At 43.9% G+C, this 22,048-nt stretch overlaps 2 protein-coding genes across 5 annotated transcripts in view; one reads left to right on the top strand and one right to left on the bottom strand.

The window, feature by feature from the left end:
* Positions 1–22,048, top strand: part of LOC135394287 (branched-chain-amino-acid aminotransferase, cytosolic-like) — a 313,934-nt gene that overhangs the window by 28,587 nt on the left and 263,299 nt on the right. For 2 of the 3 annotated variants that reach the window (XM_064624970.1, XM_064624972.1), the window contains exons 7-11: positions 6,192–6,334; positions 7,507–7,592; positions 7,694–7,762; positions 10,827–10,973; positions 11,032–11,211. In XM_064624970.1, coding sequence (XP_064481040.1) covers positions 6,192–6,334; positions 7,507–7,592; positions 7,694–7,762; positions 10,827–10,973; positions 11,032–11,073 — 487 coding nt within the window. In that variant the 3' untranslated portion in view covers positions 11,074–11,211. Of the gene's footprint in view, positions 1–6,191; positions 6,335–7,506; positions 7,593–7,693; positions 7,763–10,826; positions 10,974–11,031; positions 11,212–22,048 lie in introns of those variants that run through there. The other variant, XM_064624971.1, reaches the window with a different exon arrangement.
* Positions 11,216–22,048, bottom strand: part of LOC135394284 (whirlin-like) — a 66,329-nt gene continuing 55,496 nt past the window's right edge. For both annotated transcript variants that reach the window (XM_064624967.1, XM_064624966.1), the window contains 6 exons: positions 19,899–20,161; positions 14,210–14,356; positions 14,063–14,114; positions 13,955–14,002; positions 11,869–12,081; positions 11,216–11,312 (listed from right to left, as the gene is read on the bottom strand). In XM_064624967.1, the coding sequence (XP_064481037.1) occupies positions 11,274–11,312; positions 11,869–12,081; positions 13,955–14,002; positions 14,063–14,114; positions 14,210–14,356; positions 19,899–20,161 (762 nt within the window). In that variant the 3' untranslated portion in view covers positions 11,216–11,273. The remainder of the gene's footprint in view (positions 11,313–11,868; positions 12,082–13,954; positions 14,003–14,062; positions 14,115–14,209; positions 14,357–19,898; positions 20,162–22,048) is intronic.

Raw genomic sequence — 22,048 nt, forward strand, 5'->3', positions numbered from 1 at the left:
CGCGTGGCGCCTCGTCTCTGAAAAGTAGACGCCGCAGTGCTCACAAGAACAACTGCACATGTTCACTGCTTCAGCGTGTTAAAAAGACTCTGAAAGTATACTTACTATACGTCCTCGTCTGACTGCTAAGTGAAAATTTCCGAAATCCATGATATGGATGCGTGATGATGATACCAATGTGTCTTTGTTTGGGGGGGGGGGGGGGTTGATAATATGTTTATTATATATAAAAAAGTAAGAGGGAAAGGTTAGCCACCGGTATGGTGGCTTGCTATTCCCAGGAAAAAAATGGGAAAAATAAAGGCACACAAAAAGAAAAACAAAGAAAAAAAACAAATAAACAAAAAGAAAAACAAAAGAGGAAAAGAGGAAAACAAACATGAAACTGGTCTTTGTTTGGGGATTGAGAGGAACCCTTATGCTGACTTCTTTTATGTCCGAACCGTTTTGTTGCTAACCGGTTGCCGCAATTATTTTTTACGTTTCTGCTCCGGTTCGGGTTCAACAGTGTCATGAAAATTTCGGTTCGGGTTCGCTTCCAACAAAAATAACGGTTCGGGTACGGTTTTTGGTTCAGGTTCGCTTCAACACCCTGGTTGGGACATCATAAACCTGACCAGTCATGAAGAGCCAACTGTCTACGATCACACATGCATTGTTGTACATTCTCATGTGCAATGGCCAAGTTGTGTTCCAGAGTACCTCTGTTCTTTTGCTAGCAAGATAGCAACTGACCCAAGGTCTGAAGTCCAAATTATGACAACAGTAATTACAGCCTTGTGTTTTAGGCAGTGATGTGATTGCTGCGCCAAGAGGCAAACCCTGCTACATCCTGCTACATTTTCGCAAAATATCAGGAATCTGCGCCAAGCCTAAGCCCCACACCCTCTTGCGCCGTTAAAAGCGAAGGCAAGCCTGCAGCTGAGCATCCCTTGTCGTTTAGCGCAATCTAGGCAGCGGGCAGCACAAGTCATTGCGGGACAGTAGCCGCGTCTCCTATTCATACAGTTTCGCTTCGATTTCACGGTCTCGAAACAAAGATGATGCTCGATTGCTTTGTAAGATGACATGCCGTGTTTAAAAATCCGACATCGCTATTTAACCACTCGAATACGCGGGTTTTTGATGTCTGTCCAAGTTGTTTTAGCAAACGAAAGCCACATTTTAGCAGCCGTTAGGTTCAGCAGGGCGGACACGATGAAATAGCCTGTTAGTTAGTTCAAGTTTGGCATTTGCATCTCTATGTCCAGGTCAGTGTAACTTCACTGTTGGCATTTTCCCTTGCGACTGTGCATTTTATAGTCAGGTAACATTTATTTTCGGTAGTTTATTTTGCAACGGGGATTTTGATCACTTTATTTCGAGGTACACCCATTTTGCAAGCGCTAATCCGGTATCCTGGTTTTAGGAAACCTTTTCTTGACGTTTGAAGGATGAAACTGCTTGTTTGTTGACGCAACTGACTTTGTTACGGCCAGGCAATAGTAAAGCGATAGAGATAACATTTCCCCCCCCACTGGAAGGATTAGGAGTATGACAGGATGGAAAATGCAGGTCCGATCACTGTCACTCTTTCTCTCATTTTTTAAACCATTGCCGTGTTTTCGTGCTGTATTGTTGTAACTTGTCGCTCATGTCACATGGCGTCACTAACACGATAAGGCAAAAGATTGCGAGAACGCTCGGATAGACCATCAATTAGTTGGTGGTGTGGAACGAGAAACCTGAAATAAATATTGGGCATGTTCAGCCTATGATTCTAGAACTATGTGAAAGCGCACTGGACAAACTGATCACAGGAATCACTAAAAAGATGTCGAAGTTTTAAGAGCACACACAATACTTTTCCACAAGTAAGCTAGTTTTGGCATTTTCTTCAACTGTTTTGTTTATATTTGGTACTGTAACTGCAAAATATCGTCAAAAAATGACCAATAAGAAATTTTTTGCAGTAATCTATATTCAATTCTCTATTATACTCAACTTGAATATTCGAATTTTCACAGCACTCTGTCGCTGTTTGTGAATATTGTTGAAAATCCTGGTCTAAATTTTGTAATTACACGTGAGCTGCTTCAACTGATTGCAGCACATGACAATCGTTAGAGTCTAACGATTATCATGTGCTGCAATCAGTTGCAATTAGCTGCAATCGAAGCCAAAAGCCAACTCCTTGTAACGATTGTCTAATGGTTAGCCAATCGTTACAAGGAGTTGGCTCTTGGCTTCGCTGACCACATCCATGTCACTCTTTTGAAAGTATATTAAAAGTAAAATCTGACTGCGCACGATGATGCAGCATATCTGCCCCAAAGCACTGTTTTGTTGCTCCAAAACGGATTTTTTCCTGATCCAGAAGGTGCTCCAAAATGACTTAGGCCGATCACATCACTGTTTAGGGTTAAATCTGGTAAGACCTGTTTTTACCCTCGGGTTTGCACCTTCACATGGGATAAAACCCGGAAAAACCTAGGAACTGAACCTATACCAAAGTGCAAACTCTGCCGCTTACACAAGCGCAGGTGAACACAAAGTACTTTAGACTTGGTGCTCCATCTCGCCATCTAGTTTGTTCTTCCTTTCACTTCTCTTCTTTTCCACCCAAAAGAATGCTCTTTCAGATGATATCAGCTGATTTTATCTTGTTTTACAGCTTCTAACATAAACCTGACCTTTACCCCCCCTTCCCCCCGACTTGGAAAAAATGGAAATGATCATTAACAGTACATAACAAGAAAATTGTGCAAGGTGTCTGTTATTTTCAGTAAATAACGACATACCCTTCCAATAAGTGTTGAGTTTTGTTAAGCTTAACTGCATTTCTTGGCTTTGTTATTGCATACAGGGTTTCCCAGAAAACGTGTCATTGAATTATAATAAAAAAACTACACCACCTAGAATCATGCGGTCAACGGCATTTGTTCTTATTAGGTTTTTGCCACCTTGTAAAATTAATGTCATGTACCCCAAGTTTAATTATGCAAATATTTGCGAAGTGAACTCAGAAATTTGCCAAGGGAAGGTCACTCTTTTACCCCACCAATATGAAGAGCGTGCCGAATTCACTCAAATTCATGATAATTGACAGTAATATTCACGAGCTATCCCATCGGAAAAAATAGCCGAATATCATGCTTTTCGGAGCACAAGACCATAACGCGCGATGTCTTTCTGAGCGCAATCGCTCGCAGTCCGACGAAAGGAGGTTCCGAAGCCAGCCCACAGAGTGATAGTAGAAAAAGTAACAGCTCCTAAAATTGGGAGAGGGAAAGCATTATCCCAGCGAAAGTCGGACGTGATAAGCCATGCCTGCGTTATCTCTTTCTGCGATGCCGTGGTGGGCTGGGTTTCCAACCTCCTTTCGTCGGACTGACACAGATTGCGCTGAAAAATTCAACGTGCGCTATTCTGTGCGACCTCCGTAGAGAATGATGTTCAGCTATTTTTTCCGATGGGATAGCTCCTGAATATCCCTGTCAATTATCATTAATTTGAGTAAATTAGACACGCTCTTCACATTGGTGGGGTAAAAAAGTGACCTTTACTTGGCAAATTTCCGACTTAAGCTCGCAAAAATTTACATAATTAAACTTACGTTACACGACATTCACATGAGGAGGTGGCAAAAACCCAGTAAGAACAAATACCGTTGACCGCATGACTCTAGGTGGTGTAGTTTTTTTATTATAATGCAATGACACGTTTTCTGGGACACCCTGTATATGAGCGTTAAGCACAACATCCTATACGACCCCAATTAAAATTCATTCAGCATATATTTTCTCTTTAATTTGAAATTTCAAGAGTAACTGCCATATTATGGTGCTGCCCTGAGGGATCCCTGTGCTTCGAAGGACCCTTTCAGTAGCTTTAGCAGTGCATTGGGCACACGCTCGCTGCGCATGCAGGAAGCGCTGCCAAGGCTATTGAAGCAGACTAGGGATCCCTCAGGGGTGAGCGAGAATACGGCAGTATATGTTTCTGTATAAAAGCCATTTACAGTAAACCCTCAACTTATGAACAGTTACCGTTTCTTGCTAAATCATTGGCAAGGCGAGGTTTGAAATGAGCGGTAGAGTGCTAAAGCACTACAAAACTAGGAGAAGCACAAATGGGATTACGTTTATTTTTGAAAATCTATGGTAACGGAGTTCTGTACCATCGTTTCACCTGTGTCAGCTGTGCTCACGACAAACATTATAGTAATCTAATGTTTGACACATCCTTCGCATCCTCAAAGAACTGTATTGCTTCCTCGATACGCGTTCATTTCATAGTTTGTCTCTAAAATGGCAACTACTCTCCTATCTGTGCTTTGGAAAGATTAACTGTACGTGCTTCGTGGTAAATATGTGAATCACCATTTTCTACTTGGACAGTGGGACATGGGATGCCCTACGTTTTTTGCTTTGTTGACTTTTATTGACCTGAGCAACTGTTCTTGCCCCACTCATAAATCGAGGTAAAATGGGGTGGCATCTTCAAGGTTCACCCCTGAACCATGTGTTCACTATCTGGGAACCAGGGTTCGTAAACCGAGGGGGGACAAGAAGAGGTGTCTTGTCCTAGCAGACACTGTTCGTAGAGCGAGGGGGTTCGTAAATGGGGGTTCATAAATCGCGGGTTGACTGTAGTACTGTTTAATATAAATGTTGAGGGAAGAGCTTAATATTTCCCCACTGGTTCGCTCGATTTTCTATCTTTCTATGTTTAATATAAAGGTGCTTAAGGTAGGAAATCCTTACATGGTTACTTTTTTTGCAACAAAATGAGCATATACAGTCAAACTCCTTTACAACGAAACTCAGGGGACAGCAAAAAAAATTCGCAGTAAAGGTATTTTCGTTAAAAAGGATGTCCATTATTGGACCTATAGGGCTCCAGCGGGACCGCAAAAAAATTTGCTGTAGTGGTATTTTCGTTAAAAAGGTGTTCGCTATAAAGGAGTTTGACTGTATTTGTAATGTGCTCTGTTTCTCATTTTTACAATGTATATCATTGCTATTATAATGCAGGCGAGCTAAGGCCTTGTCAAGCTTTAGTGAAGCCTATATGAAATAAACTACGAGGGCGTTCAAGTCAAACTGGGACTTTTCATTTTTCGCAAAAGTAAAATGAACTTACAGGCGAGAAATGAGTTTTATTTTTCAACGTAATCTCCAGCTGCACTAATGCTCTTGTCCCAGAGTTTCACGAGGGCTTGGATGCCAGCAGCGTAGAAATCCTTACCGGCGTGTAGCAGCCATGATCGGACCACATTCTTGACCTCGTCGTCGCAGCTGAAGTGGCGGCCCCCAAGGAATGCCTTCAGTGGCCAGAAGAGATGGAAATCGCTGGGGGCGAGTTCTGGACTGTAAGGGGGATGTGGCAGCAACTCCCAGCCAAGTTCCTGTAAGGTGCGTGTCGTGAGATGCGCGGTATGCGGGCGTGCATTGTCCTGTAGGAGGAGGACTCCTTTGGTGATGAGGCCCGGCTGCTTTTGCTTCAGCGCCTTATGCACATCCCTGAGAACCTGGCACCTGGTACCTTAGCTCTTGGGAGATTCCCAGCCTTCTCTGCCGGTCAAACACGGAGAGCGGCCTCGGGACCCAACGGGCACTAACTTTCCGAAACTGGAGGTGTTCATGAATGATAGTGTTCAACGTTCCCACAGAAAGTTCCGTCTTTCGAGCCAGTTCGAGACATGTTATTCATCGGTCCTTGAGGATCAGGTGCTCCACAAGTTGGATGTTCTCAAGAACTCTGACACTGGGCTCTGAGCCGCCCCGGCCAGGATCATCCTACCCTGATGTACGGCCGTCTCGGAACCGCTTGCACCACTCAAACGCTTTGCTGCGGCTAAGTGTATCGTGGCCATACTGAGCCTGAAGTCTTCTGTGAATTTCAGATGACTTTACGCCTTCATTCATGAGAAACTTGATGACAATTCCCTGTTCGATGTGCGCGCTCACCTCGTTGTCGGCCATCTTGTCCAGCACGTGTCTTCTGTTTTGCACAAACTTTGGACCACCACGTGGTGAACGCGAAGGCCTGTCGCGTGTGAAAATGATGAAAAAGAAGTAGCGCGAGCCATTTGTACACTCAGGAGACAGAAAGTCCCGGTTTGACTTGAACACCCCTCGTAGAAGCTATCACTATTTGGTTTGAAGTGAATGTCGAATAGCTGTCAACCTTGGCATCTGTGTTTTCAGCAATTATGCACCAACACTAATGGTGCAAGCTGAAGCCGAGAAACAGAATCTCCAGCAAGTGCTATGGCTCTTTGGTGAAGAGGAGCAGGTCACTGAAGTCGGAGCTATGAATGTTTTCATTCTGCTGAAGAATAAAAGTGGTGGTAAGCATTGCTGCAACAAACAACGATGCTCTAAACAGCTTGTTAAAACATCCAACACTGCTCACAACTGTGTCAAAATTTGTGCTTCCAAATGCTGCATGTGTAACACACAGCTCTTTGAAGGCATGGTCTAGTACAAACTATAAAAGTACAGGGTTCCGGATATAAAGGTTACCCGATGGCAGCACACACTTTCAGATGTTGTATAATCCCCTGAACCTGTTGCACACTGCTTACATTTTTTCTGGTAATGTTGATGCTGTTACCGACACCTGAGGCGGCAAATGACAACATCATGGTTGCCCACACATCCAACGCAGTACAGTCGTCATCTGTAATGGTCACTAACAAAACCACCTGAAATATTGCACTTTGTTCTACAGAGCAGCCCTGTTTTTGAGAGATAGGTTCTCAAGACCAGCGCCGAAATGCGTACAACAAAATTCAGCAGTTCGTTTGAATATAGGTCCAAAATATTGGAAGCAAAGATACATTGGCTCTGTGAGACGCTTGACGCCAATAGTTGTACCCGAAAAATCAAAAAGTCCGAATTTTTTTCATCCAAAAAGTCTTGTTGACTGTGCTCCGAAGCACTCAAGTCTGCATTCCTGGAGACACGTGCAGTAAATTGGAAGTGGGAAAAAAGTACCAACATTTGGGCACATTAATTATGCAATTAAATACAGTACATGTGTTCTGTTTTACATCTCTTTTGCAGCACTTCAAATTCTTTTTGACACCCAGCAATCAGAGAAGGGACTTCCAACACTTTGTGGTGTATACGAAGCTCATAGACATTATAGCGGAACATGTTGGAACAGGAGGTAGACAGAGGAGGTACATGGGACATCATGAGGAAGGGGTTTAGATTTGGTTTTGGTATAGCTTACTCTATCACTGCTGCTGTACCAGCAGTAATAGTGCTACAATCCATACTTATCCATACTCACAGACATTTCAGTTGTCAACTGAGAATGTTGGCTATGACGCAAAGCTGCTTGTTAAGGAAGACGACAGGATTGTGGGAACACGGGAGCTCGTGAGCTTCCGCCCTCGATCTTCTTTTCCGCCATTACTGTCATTAAAGCTTTGCTACCGATCCTTACGGACGTCTCCTGCTTCCTTATACACTGCTCTTTAACCCCAACTTTGTATTTGATATTCCTCAACAGAGACTGAGCTGGTAACCCCACCTCTATCGGGTATCATATTGCCCGGGGTGACTCGTCAGAGTGTCCTTGACCTTACCAGAGAATGGGTATGGATGTCCTCACACCACATACTTGTTGCTTGTAATCCTAGTATTCTGTGTGTTGCGCAGCTACAAAAAGAATCATCTTCAAATCAACATCATTTCAGAATGAATTCAAGGTTTCGGAGCGCAAGATCACCATGGCAGAAGTACGAGATGCTTTGAAGGAGAAAAGGGTGAGCAAAGGAAGGTGCACACACTGGGCATAATATGTTGAAATATAGTAACGATTAAGGGCCTGGTTTTTGTGCTGTAGAAAATCTCGAATTCTGCGGCAGAGAATCAGAAATTCTGCAGTTTTCTGCGGCGAGTGCTTGTGCAAATACAGTTGCAGCTAAGCATCACGTGATACTGTGTGCTGTTTTAACTGTAGCGTAACACAGTAACGGCAGAAAAACAGTCGGGCGTTTTCGTAGAATCCTTCAGTACCTTTGCACTCGTTTCCCCAATTGGGACCGTTTAGCCATCGCACACTTCGCTGCGACGCTAGACAGAATATCACCGATGGGACCAAAACCGAAGTAGTGATGACGGGATGTATGTGAGCTCAATCGGTGTTGCTAATGTGAGATGCGTGCTCAGTTAGGTGGTTTGGGACAGGGTGTTATGAGCAATAGGTACATCCATCTCCGGCACCCAAGCTGTGTTCGTCACTCAAGATTCCTAGTTCTGTGAAATTCCATGTAAAACCCCAGATTCAACGATGCATCTTAAAATCCGCAATTTTTGGCGGATTTGCGGAAAAGTCAGGGCCTTAGTAATGATACATGTTGTGCAAATCGAAAGATAGAAATACACATTTTCTTTGTGAGCACTAGCTGCAAAATAGTGGAGCCCGGTTACAGTAGAAATTAGAGTTCCCAGAGCAAAACAAACAGAAGTACTTAAGCATATCTTAAGCTCTGCTTGGGGACATGGGACGTAATAGAAAAAAGTAGAGCTGTGCGAGTAGCAAAAATTTTCAGTCGAATTGAATACGAACATCTCAGAGGCACTGTGAATTAAATTTGGATTGGTTATTTTAAATTCAAATCAAATATTCCCTAAAAGCTCAATTTGAATATTTTGAAATCTCACTTTGAAAAATACCAGATGTCAGTGAACAAGGGGAGTCAAGTCACAGTTGAAATGTTGAGCACTCAAAAAACAACACTGAACTCTAAAAATGTGAGAAATAGGTGAGACTGTCTGGATTAAAGCGTGGATTACGTATGTGTCAAGGAAACGTGTGTACAATTCAGGGACGTTTTGAGACACTAAACAAAGTTGCACGCGTAAAGAATTAAATCAGTTGATCCAGGGCTAAGATTGAGACAGCGGTGTTGAAGGAATTTGAAATTCGATATCAAATAGGATTCCTTATTTTTGTTTAATATGGGTACTGAACCCAGATTCTAAAATGGTAATTTTCGAGTCATTTTCAAAGTTGTTTCAGGAAAGTTGAAGAGGATAAATACTGGAGATTGGCAGTTGTTACGAATATCGAATTTATTGCGAGAGAATCTCTCTCTCTCTCTCTCTCTCTCATGGTTTTAGAGGTTTCCTCAATATATTGCATTTGCTGCAGAATATTAAATAACATACATGGATGAATTACAATTAGGGCCTGACTTTTTCGGGTTTTATTTTTGGCCAAATTCGTGGGGTAAATATCGGGTGATATTTTTCATTTGAAAATTCGGGTGTATTCGGGTTAAATCCCGTTACGGCATATTCTGTCGTCAGGAATTCGGGTGCATTCGGGTGATTTTTTTTTTGTTTAATAAAAATTTGTCTTAACATGGAACTAATGTTTAGCAATGTTATCAAACTTTATTTTAATGGACGCTTATGAGTGTGCCACGCGACCCGGACGTTTTCGGGTAGATTCGGGTTAAACCCGAATTTTACAGATTTCGTTCGGGGGGTAAATATCGGGCGGATACGGGTTTAACCCTAAAAAGTCAGGCCCTAATTACAATGGAGGGACTGGTAGATTTTGAATATAAAGGCACAGCCTGTGTTGTGCACAATAGCACATGGGATGGCAAATTTACAAGTTTGGCAGTGGGTACCACCGCAAGGATAACAACCGGGCTTGTTCTGCGTGATACAAGAAATAAGAATGTTATGGAAAGAACTGGATCTATGGAAAGCAACCTTTGGAGGGGACGGGAAGATTTCTGTCAACTTGTCGTCATAATAGAGATGGCCTGTTTACGGTGAAGTATTTAACAAAAAAGTCATGAACGAGTTAAGAGGAATAATTTCTTTTTTGAAATAATTGATAATAATTTGATGATTTCTTCGCATAGGAATTAGATTGGTGAGCATGAGCTCAGACACAGCATCAGCCTCAAGTGCGGATATACTGTGCAGAGAGCCCACGTTCTCTAATGAAACCTTCCAAGGCCTCTTAGTTGTATAGCACCAAAAGTATCGTAGCACATCTTGGGTCAAAAGTTTACGGAACACGGCACTGGCATATTTCTTCATCGGAGCGGCCCGGGAAGCGGAGCTATCAGGAAGAGATTGAATAAGAAACAGGTGACCGGCTATTCTATCCATCTCTCAGTATGTGTGTCTGCACCTGTTTGCTGCTGGTGTTCCGTAAACTTTTGTCTGAGAGAGACATGCAGTACGCTCTTCTTAATTTAAGCTTGGAATATTTAATGCTTTCCGTTAATTCAAACAGATTTCAATGTACTGAAAAGCTGCTTAATTGAAATTATCCTGTGTACCGAGTGCAGATTGATTTGTCCTAAGCACTTAAGTGAATTGGAGTCAAAATTTTGCTCTCAGGAGATCAAAAATAGGAGGCGCATACTGTCGGCCAGGTTATTTCGTAGCAAGGTGCTCTGCAAAACGTATTGCCCTTTTCGAATTTTGTTTAAATGGGTTGTGCAAATAAATGTAGATACCAGCAGGGTGCATAATGGCTGCATAGAAAATGCAACACTGCAGGTGCCTCCGCCAGCGAGAGAGAGAATGGGAATGGCCGCAGCTCTCGCTCCTCTGATGTCAGAGCTTGACGCATTCTTTTCCTTAGTGTAGCTTACGTGGCAGCAGAAATTGACATTTTTCACATTGCCCTCTGGAGAAAGTCTTTCTGTGAATGGTCATAATGTATGACAGTTTGTGATAGATGTTATGCAGTGTCCAGAGCACATGCAATAGTGGTTTAAACTGTGGAAGCAGCGTCCAGAATTGGCAGTGTCTATTCACCTGTGTGAATCTCCTGTATTTCCTTCTCTTGAGCAGCTCCTGGAGATTTTTGGCTCAGGCACAGCTTGTGTCATCTGTCCTGTAGGAAGAATCGTTCATAGGGGAGAGGACTTACATATTCCAACCATGGAACAGGAAAATGCAGTCACAACGAGGATTCTTAAAGCTATCACTGATATTCAGGTTGGCTTCCGTTGTCATTGCATTCCCCCTTTCTTCATGCATTTCCATGCTATTACAGTACGGCGTGGTGCCGCACAGCTGGGCTGTGGAAGTGGACTGAGAAGACAGGAACTGACAGGACCTGCAACTGAATCTCACTTGCACATGTACATAATAAGTTATGTCTAGTCATTGTGGCGGAAGGGCCACAAACGTGTACTAGAGCATTGAGACTACCAAAATAAACCTGGTTGGCTGACACATGTCTTATGAAATGTTTATTGAAGATATTTTACAGAAAATGCAGAACACACTGGTGCCCTAGCGCGGCAGCTTTGCAATTGTAAGTCGCAGCTCCTTCTGTAAAAACAGGAAAAGTAATTTCAGTTGCAACATACAAATTAGCAAGCTCTCATTGTGCACCTAGATTGTGTACTGGAATGAAATTAAATTCCTATAGATTTTCACACTGCAACAGTTGTTCCTTATATGGGCATATATGATATTTACTTTTGCTGCAGATAATTGCTGTTACCTATTGCTGTCAAACATGTTGTCTTAACCTGGACCAGAGATCATTTGCATAGATATTTTGCTAGGATATTAACAAAAGGAAAATGATGGATGCAGTAGCAGACTTTAGGGCTGCAGCAAGATTATTGTCCAAACAGTATACAGGGTGTTCAAAATTAAGCTTTCACTAGCACTTTGTAAATACGCGAATAAAAAGAAAACTGGTGCTATTTTTCTGTTCCTTGAGTAAGAAACAGGTGCTACATAATTAGCAGCTTCTGTTTCTTACACAAGTAACGTAAAGTTATCATCCGGTTTCCTGTCATCGCTGTGTTTGCGTAGCGCTCGTGAAAGCTTAATTTTGAACACCCTGTATATGTGATATTTTTGAAGATCCACTCACTCCATCATTTCCCATGGCATTCTGAAGTGCAACTCTTGCAGCAGTAAGGGAGACATTCACAAGTCTCATGTTGTTCACCATCAGCAGCTGATCTCCCTTTTGAATCTCTCCATCCACTGGCACAAGACCACCTTCTCGAATCTCGGAGACTACAATGCGGCCTTCGTGTGAAGAGTTAAGTCCACCTTCAATGTTGAGATTCAAGATTCCATCCTAGTAACACAAGGCGAGTGATCAGGGCCTTAGCAACTGGTTTTCTGCTGCGGCAAATTCAAAATACTGCGGCACAGACTTGTAAATTACGCGATTTTCTGCAAGAAGCAGTCAACGGCTGCTTGAAATGGGAAACACTTTATTTTCCTTGATAACGTGGGAACAAAATTTCTTTTTTTTTTATTACAGATTTAAAGCACTGTTGTGGCTCAGCATTGCATACATGATATCTTGTGTTCTCCTCTGACAAAGAATGCCATCTGTTGCCTGCAATTATTTTATACCTGCTAAAAGGTCTTTCGGTATCTACCGAGTTTATAGGAAGTTTATATGAAGATTATTGAAGGAGCTTACAATACATGCCCTGTGGAAGTACATCTTTAGGACACCCATTTTGTTTCTGGGCTGTAGGCATTATTTAAGTGTAAGGCAAACATCAAATCAAAATTCCCCACTGCCACCTATAAACTGCACACGGGAGGGACCGCCGCCCCTTCCTCAGGCGGAGTATGCACAATAAATTTGGGATAACAATAAACTACAATCTGTCTGTGTTGGTTGCGCAGCATGGACAATTTCGTAAAGCAGGCTTCTCATGCAGGGAAGCATCAGGTGAAGCCCACTTTCGGGAGGTGTCGTTCATATTCTGCGGTATTCGATTCGTGAATGAAATACTTCAAGTGATTGATATTTGATTCGAATTCGAGAATTCGAATATTCTCACACCCCTAAAAATAAGGGATTCCGTGCCAAACGAAGGATTCCACGATGATTTCCGGATTCCGCGATATTTCGCGGAAAACCCGGGGCTTTAATTATGGCATTGTGGTTGCACAGTTGTAGTAACCATATGGGGCGTTGATGCACATGCAATTGTTACTCACTGAAAATAACTACCGAACTACTAGTCAAACCTCGATAGGGGACGTGCGCTTCTCGAGCTGGCGCGTCGTGCACTTGTGGCGACAGCGCCAAAGTGGAAGAATTCTCTGGTCGCTCCCTGCAGCGCCTTTTCATCACTTACGACTTCACTGACATTCCAAAAAAACAGATAAGGGAAGCAAATGAAATGTGGACGATTCTTGCGAACAAAGCACGGCCGCTCCGCGTTCGTTTGCAGAAGCTACACGACCGCGCCTTCTTTCTCGGCTCTGAAACTTTACCGCGCGGTCCCTATATAGCGAAACTGGATATAACGAAGTTCGCGGTACGGCGAAATAATTTGTATTCCCTGCGCAACAGGCTACCATATTTCGTCAGGCTCGATACAACGAAAGAAATCGTGTTCCCCGTGAGTTTCGTCGTGAGGTTCGACAAGCACCTTAGACTGCAGTGGCAGTTTTGATCAGAATATTTACCCATTTGTAATGGCACAAATGTCCAGGATCTAGCTGTCGTGACAAAAATCCGAATAGCTCTAGAAATATGTCAATTTCGAGCAAAAGGGCTCGCAGGAGAGTTGTCAACGATGACAGGGAGCAAGCTTTTCATTTAAAAGATGAGCCAGCAACTATTCACTTGCCTCAAATTGTTACCTCTGTTGATATGTAGTCGTGTGAACAGGATAGTGCACCAGAATTCTTCCAAAACCCCATGAAATTCCCCTTGAAATTGCTTTTTGGTGCATGGCAAGTCAGTAGAAGAGTGCAATGATAAAGAATTTGCTACCTTCTGTTACATGCATTATTGTACTACCTATTCTTCCTGCACGAACTGACTAAAAAGAAACTGGCTCTAGGCTTGTCTACCACGAAACTGACTTGGGTAGTAATTACGTTAAATACTACTACTCTTCTCGATGTGCAATAGTCTCAAACTTTCCACATTTTTCAATTTAAGACACTTACACATGATCCAGTTCATCTTTAATTACCTTTTTGAAAGTAAATGTCTTGACCACAGCACCTGTGTCAGTATCATTCTGTAATGAATCAGAAATGTTTGTTTAAACTGTTGCAGAGTTACATTTTAGCTCTCTTACATTGTTGTTATTGTTGATATTGTTGATGCTGTTGACAGGAACTTGATTTGCTCTGAAATCACACAGGACATGTTTACACTCATAGCCACTTATCACAAAGTTCTATTGGTCATGTGTTAGATTTGAACACTCCTTTGGTGCACGTACCCTGGTGTGGTGTTGAACCTGGTACTGAGACTTGGGTGGTTTGGAGGTTTGGTATTGATGCTTACTGTCATCTTTGGTCCTGCTGTCAGGGAAGGCTTCTCAGATGCGAGTTTCAGGGATGTTGTGGATTTTTCTAGTGTCGAACACCTGTGTAGAAGTGGAAGGCAAAGACAAGGAATGACCATTCAAAAACAAATCATTTAATAATCTACAACTAATGACCGCACATAGCTGCTGTGCATTTTCGTATTATAATGAGTGTTTGCAGAGTGTCGTCCTGCCATGAAGTGATGGGTGTTCGCATGTTGGTGTAGTACAATACACAATACAATACATAATGGCAATATGCTAAGTAGAAAAAGCAGTTCGGTGCTTTTGGCTCATTGTTCTGGCCAGGGGCGGATTTAGGGGGGGGGGGGGGGGGGGGTCCGGATGTCCTGACCCCCCTTCAATTTCAGTATAGTATAATAGCATGCTTTCCAAGGCAGGACCCTCTCCCCCCAGCCCCCTCAGAAAAATCCTGGATCCAACCCTGGTTCTGTCTTTAGTTATCTTCTTGGGGTTTCTTCCTCCTATGGCATACACGTACACATATACAGGGTGTCCAAGAAAACATGTCATTGAATTATAATAAAAACTACACCATCTAGAATCATGCGGTTAACGGCATTTATTCTTACTAGGTTTTTGCCACCTCCAGATGCGAATGTCGTGTAACGTAAGTTTAATTATGTACATTTTTCCGAACTGAAGTCAGAATTTGCCAAGTAAAGGTGACTTTTTTACCCCACCAATGTGAAGAGCGTATCTAATTTACTCAAATTAATGATAATTGACAGGGATATTCAGGGGCTGTCCAATCAGAAAAAATAACCGAACATCATGCTCTGCGCAGCTAGCGCGCGACAAATTTTTCAGCGCAATCCTTTTCAGTCCGACGTAAGGAGGTTGGAAACCCAAGCCCACACCTGCACCGCAGAAAGAGATAACACAGGTATGGCTTATCGCGTCCGACTTTCGCTGGGATCGCGCTTTCCTTCTCCCAATTTCAGGAACTGTCACTTTTTCTACTATCACTCTGTGGGCTGGGTTCGGAACCTCCTTTCGTCGGACTGAGAGCGACTGCGCTCAAAAAGTCGTCGCGCGTTATGGTCCGGTGCTATGAAAAGAATGATGTTCGGCTATTTTTCCCGATGGGATAGCTAGTGAATATCACTGTCAATTATCATGAACTTGAGCGAATTCGGCACGCTCTTCATATCGGTGGGACAAAAAAGTGACCTTTACTTGGCAAATTTCAGTTCAGTTCCCAAATATTTACATAATTAAACTTGACATGACATGACATTCATATCAGGAGTTGGCAAAAACCTAGTAAGAACAAATGCCGTTGACCGCATGATTCTAGGTGGCGTGGTTTTTTTATTATAATTCAATGATACGTTTCACTAACTGTGATCATAACTTTTTTTTAAATAGGAAACTGACCTTTTTTTTTTTTTTCAATTACTATTCAGGCTTTGGGTCCTCTTTCACAAAAATTCTGGTAAGAAGTGAATATCTTGAAATCCATGGGGGTTTGCAAAAAATTGGGGGTCATTACTACAGTTATGTCATAAAGCTTAATGTGGCATTATTGACAGGTGTCTGAAGCTACAATAACAAAGGGCACCCTGCATGGGGTGCACAGAATAAAAAGTTAGGGGGGGAGGCGTTCTGGATAAATCACTGGATGGGAAGCAATCCACAGGTGCACTTAAATTTGATGGAGCAAATGTGTGACAGTGTCTAGTTGTAGTCCTGTGTTACTAGTTGAGGGGAAAGGCATCAGCCCTTTTTCTCCCACAGTTAAGGACAAGAGAGGAACTCCATAGTGCAAACGCCAAATCCTGGGCACAAACAGGAGGATGACACTAACACAGGACTCAAAACAGCAAAAGTTTAGGCAAATTAAACTTTTGCTGGTTTGAGACTTGTGTTGGCGTCGTGCTTCTGTTTGTGCCCAGACTCTGTCTTTTGCACCATGGAGTTTGTTCACCAGCTGGCCTGCATCTATGACATACTGGCAAGACAGGAAGCACGTTTCTGGATCTATCAAATCTATTGCCGCTATTTCCTTACGCTATGTTGGCTCGTTCCCATTCCTGAAAACAGCATCAGCGAGCTAAAAGGAACAGTCGCATTAGCCAAATGCGACTAATTAACCAAAATTAGTCAATTAGGACAACACCCCAAGAGGTTGATAGTGCAGCCGCATTTGACCTAGAACGTATAGTGATTTTTGGTAATTGAAAACAAGACATTTCCATATTTTGTGAAATTCTGTCCATACTTTGCGTGGGCATCCTGCATATCATGCCTAACATACGTGTCAAAAAAATTTTACTGAAAAAAGCACACTGCAGAAATGACATTTTTCTGTAGGAAACTTTTGCCATGTACTGCAAGTAATTTTGTCAAATTTTAATTGAATGTTTTGAATTGAGCTCTGCCAACTATTTGCCAAGTCAACATGACTTTTTTTGCAAGGAACAGAAAGCACGTGTCATATTAACTCCCCATTACACTACCAGATACACTGCCCACTACTACCCCCTAGAAATAGGTGAAAAAAAGAAAAGGAAAACCATCGTTTCGAGACGCAGAAATTGTCCGTAGCGCGCAGTTCTTTGTCGAGTTAATGCAAGAAGCTTAGGAAGAAAATTGTGACCCGCGTATTCCTGTTTCCTATCACCATTGTTTCAGATAACTCGCGTTCTAACCACATGCTAAAAACAAAACTTCACCGCATAGCACGCTGTAAGCCAACCATTGCCACAAATGATAGGGTTATCGCTTCTGATTCGAAGAGAGGGAGGCGTACCTCTTTGTGGCAATTTGGATATGATAATTGACACAAAATGGTCGATCGTACGTCGTAACCAGAACGAGCCACGGCGCCCCATATCTCCCTCGTTATTGAACACATTATGGACTTTCCACAAGGTGCGCGTGTCCCTTTTCCCATTTTGTGGTGTTCGATGAGTGACGCTCTGAGCTATGAAGCGTACGCGAACGCTTGCGTTTCTCACTCCGCTCCTCTCTCTCTTCCTGTTGAGGCCGTGAAGCGGAAGGAGGGGTGGAGGAGGGTCGTTTACGCGGCGTCACTTGCTTTTGTGACTTCGCGACAGTCAACATCGTTCAGTTCGCTGTTCATCGTTAACTGTTCAACATCTTCGTTTATTTTCCTGACGGCACCATATCCTCGCGAATGTTTGGAATGCCGTGAGTCTCAAGCCATCCAACGTGTCAGCTTGGGCCTGTTGGTATTGACGTTCCATGATAAAAGCGCTAAAATAACACAGACGACGAAAACAGCGCTATCCGTGTGTGTCGTCTTGTTTTCGTCGTCTGCGTTATTTTTTAGCGCTTTTATCATGGAACCCTAAACCATCGCCAACAGCTTCCGCAAATGTGGCTTTGGCGGACCCTTCGACGCCGAGGGATATGCGAACCCGGTACAAGCATCCGAAACGAAAAAAGGGCGATTCCGAAACTTAGCCAAAACTATCTGCACGAGTACTGTACACATACAACCGTCAAAGTTTCATTCGGAATAACCAAGCCGACGATGAAAGATGAAAGTCGCTGAAAAGTCGTTTTCGATGACTTTGTCGTAACATACAGTAATAGCAGACTACGAAACCTGCGCTTCTCTCATGCAACGTCATGCATGACTTCGGCCAGCGCGTACGTCGCTGTTGTCATGGTAATTGTAACTTGCAGAAGCACCTTGGGTTGAGTCATCCCCTTCGTTCTCGAAATGGGGACACTCAGGCATATATCTCGGCGAGCGGAGAATGTAGTCCGTGCATTGACTCTGGGGTCTCCGATAATGTTGGGCATAATCGGATACGTGGAAGCTAAGTCACGTGCTTTCTTTCCGCGAGTATTTAATGCTTTTTTTAAATAAACACGCACTCCTTCTCCATGTACGTCGTCAGCGACACCTCATTTCGAAACATGATCAGTGTGCAACGGGGAGTGTAATGGAAGCGCGCGTAATATATTTTTGGTCGGAGCTGTAATGCGACCGCGCGCGCCGATGGCCGGCGACTTCAGATTTGTGATTGTGGGTGGGGTTGTCCTGCGATCTCTGAGGATTAACATAGTTGTTCTAAACCACCATGTGGGCCACTTCTTAGAATTTGCATTTTTCGCATGAGAACTGGACGAAAATGTACGAGTGTTGCCGCGGTCCCCAGTAACCTCTGAAATTCATCTGCTCACGCCGGTGCACTAGCGCGGGCAAAAGCAGACGATTTCTGTATCCTATCACGGACTTTCCCGCAGGGCGACGTAGCCGTTCTTGTTGCCAACACAGATCGCGGCATGCTCTGCAATCTTTATCAATTTAATTCGGATATTTAATAACCGTGACGTGTTTTGTCGGGTAAATTCGCAGTATTTCATTTTCAACAAAGGGCAATCGAATGGTACACTTTATGAGAGGGGCAGGGGTAAGAGACCGTCCCTAAGCGGAGCGACGAGGATTCGGACGACCCAAGCCATGTGCATTTACCAGCATCGGCGCTGGATATGACAACGCACTATTTTTCTTCTGAGGAAAATGCGGACGCCGCGCTTGAACTTGTGCACAAATTGCAAGCGACGATCAGTCTCGCTCCAGGAAACGGCTGCAAGCGCGAATTGCTGGCTACTTTGCTGACTACTTGCTGAAACCTAACGTGCTTCATAATTTCTGTAAATAAATTTTTGTGAACATATGTGAGTCCTGTATTTCCTTCAAAGCCGTAACGGCTGTGACGCTCGGGCGGTTTTCTTCTCCGTAACCAGGGTTAGGCAATGAAAAAATGGCTAGAAAACAAGCGAGCTGGTGAAGATGATGCATAATGTAAAGGGACTAGGGAACACGAAGGGACAGACACAACACGAAGTCTCAAACACAGTTCAAACACAGCTGTGTTTGAGACTGCGTGTTGTGTCTGTCCCTTCGTGTTCCCTAGTCTCGGGGTTTTTACATTATGCATAAGGGTTAGGCCTCGGGAACGTAACGCAGATAGCGGCAGCAGCAATGATTTGAATTGCGCCAAGATCATTTTAGCGCAAGGTGCGTTGCAACGAGTCTCTAGAAGCTTGCAAAGCAAACGCTCCCCGTGCCCAAGCCCCCTTCCAGAAGAGCGCCTTCCCGTTTGTTCGAACAATAATCCCGGCCCCCTCGAGTTCGAATTAACGAGAGCCTACTACCATTGTAGTAGGAATTCTAGTTGAAGTCCCTGTCAATGAACAATCAATAAAGTTGTTATTGTTGTTAGTTGAGGTTTAATTGAAGTCTATTTTGGAGAAGAGTGGGGTAAATCCAACATGCACTTTCTGTTTATGGCAAAAAATGTTACATTAACTAGGCAGATTCCGATGTTCAATTCCGGAAATTAGATTTATTTCAAATAAAATTTGATAAAGCCACTTGCAGTGCGTAGCAAAACTTTCCTACAGGTAAATGTCGTTGATCGGATATTGTTCCGTAGCGTGCTTTTTCACATGGTTACTGGGGCTGGGTTTACAAGGGACAAGTGGATTTTTAAATATATTTTTGTGACACATCACGTGGAACGCCCGGTATGTGCCTTACTACTCACTGAAAGGCACTTTCACAGTGTACACGTTTCAACAGCTGCAGTCCACTTACTTGCTGTCAGACTCAACAATTTCCACTTTCGGAGGTCGTGGAACGAATCGGTTAGGCCTAGGGTTGCTGGGGTCCGGGTATGTGCCAATGGTCACCAGGGGCTTCTCACTGAAGAAAGTGTGCGGTGGCTTTAATTCAGGGCCTCGACTATCAGTAATGGGGGAGACGTCTTTAGGGCCAACAGGTGGTGGAGGTGCTGGACCCTTGCAAGGCTTTCCTACTTTTGCAGTCTTTTCCTGTGTGGTGGGTGGCTGCGGTGCAACCTGTTCGGAGACAGCGCATCACTTTGTCAAGGTTGCAACATGCGCAATACCTCGTTATCTGTACTAAAGGGATTATGAAGTTCTCAGTGGCCAAGATCAAAACAAATAACCAATGAAACATCCTGCACGCACGAAGAAATGGACACAGACAATCAGTGTCAGCGACGTCCTGTCCATATCCCTTTCTTCGTCCGAGTTTAGAAGCGCTGATACACCATATCTGAAGCGTAGCAACTGTCTCGTCTCCGCACTTTGAAGTAACTTCCCTTCCCAGGAAACCTACTGAGAGGTGCCGTATGTCACTTGTCTAAGTCTATCTGCTCCCGGTAGGGTATCGCTCCGATGACGATATACGACACTACGTAAACTTTTGTCGAGACCTGTACCTTCGCATAAGGTGTAATAATACGTGCCACTGCGTGACGTTTGGCATCACGCGACGGCACGTGAAAACCGTTTTAGTAGCCCGGGATCTCAAAGAAACGACACGATTGGTCATCGCGCGGGAGCTCGTGACGAATCACAGCAAAGCGATGCATTTATCGCGCGATACGGAACAACGAAACGTTGAGCATCGAGCCCCCAGGGCCGTCTTTGCAGACTGCATATCTCACTAGACTGCTGTTGCCTGAGCCTGATACATGCGTCGAAGGGCTCCTGTCCTCGCTAGTGCTGAACGTGGCCGGATCACGCGACAACGAACGCGCGGGTTGTGCCAGTTCACACCGCGGTATATCAAATTGGTTGGTTCTGAGGACCCTGTTCGAGTCAGCAAATAGCTAACCAGGAGTTTTTCCCTGACAATTTTCGCAAGAGGGAGTATTTTCGCTGATCGTATGAAAACGCCCCCAACAATGAACGCGCAGAGCAGCAAAAATTTGGAGCCGCAGCCAGATCATGCTGGTGTGACCTGAGCTCTCATTTGCCACTGACTGCAAAAGTCGCGGCGATGACCACGTACTCACGGACGTTTCGGTATAGCCTATTGGCGTCACGCAACGGGACACTCCCACGCATGTCTCTCACCCATTCTCTTACAGGGACTTCGGACGGAGTACAGGGGATTACAGAGCGCGTGCTGGATCTAAGACCAAAAGGTCATCTACTGCACCCGCAATACTGGTGTTTGCAGGCAGTGCACATGTACAGCGAACCACTGGTGTACAGCAGGATCCTCCCAGCATCACCACCCCCTAATACCACCAAAGATCTTGCAATCCCCCAAATAAAAAATTCCTACTTCTTCCTATGGGATACCTACACCCCCCTCACCCCTGTTGAAAATCCCTGGTGTACCGGAAGATACCGCCATTTGCCCTGACCTATTTGGGCTAGTTGGTGGGATCCATGTTGAACAAGCGCGCCAACACTACACAAGACACATGGAAGGAGGCGGGACAATCGCAACTGGCAAAATTTACTGCACAGCCACACCAACCCGGACCCAAACCAACGCAGATAGAACGGGCGAAATTTTGGAGGCATATCACATCAGGAATGCAGCAAGACAACTACAATATGAGCCAGCCATCTCTACGGTTATCAGAGAAGGAAATTGGGTTGATACGAAAAGCAAGTTTTGTTCGGGTATCGGGAGGGGAATGACGTAGTTTTATTTTTTTTTTAATTCCGTTCCTTGTGGTTGTGCTATAAATTAGCAGTTACTAGGAAGCGCCTTGTCTCGTGTCCTTTCCTGTGTCTTGTGAACAGTGTTCAAGTAGTTCAAGATGGCCCTGGCCTAGGCTTGTCTGGCACTGCGTATAAGGAAAGTACTTGGCCATGGGTTCACCTTCGAACGTGGGCAATTTCAGGAAGACTATATCGAGAAGAGGGCGACAATACAGCGACAGAAGTATTCCTCGAATAAGGGCGGGCTGTACGTGATCG

This window comes from Ornithodoros turicata, chromosome 5 (assembly GCF_037126465.1).
Source record: "Ornithodoros turicata isolate Travis chromosome 5, ASM3712646v1, whole genome shotgun sequence".
NCBI lineage: Eukaryota > Metazoa > Arthropoda > Arachnida > Ixodida > Argasidae > Ornithodoros > Ornithodoros turicata.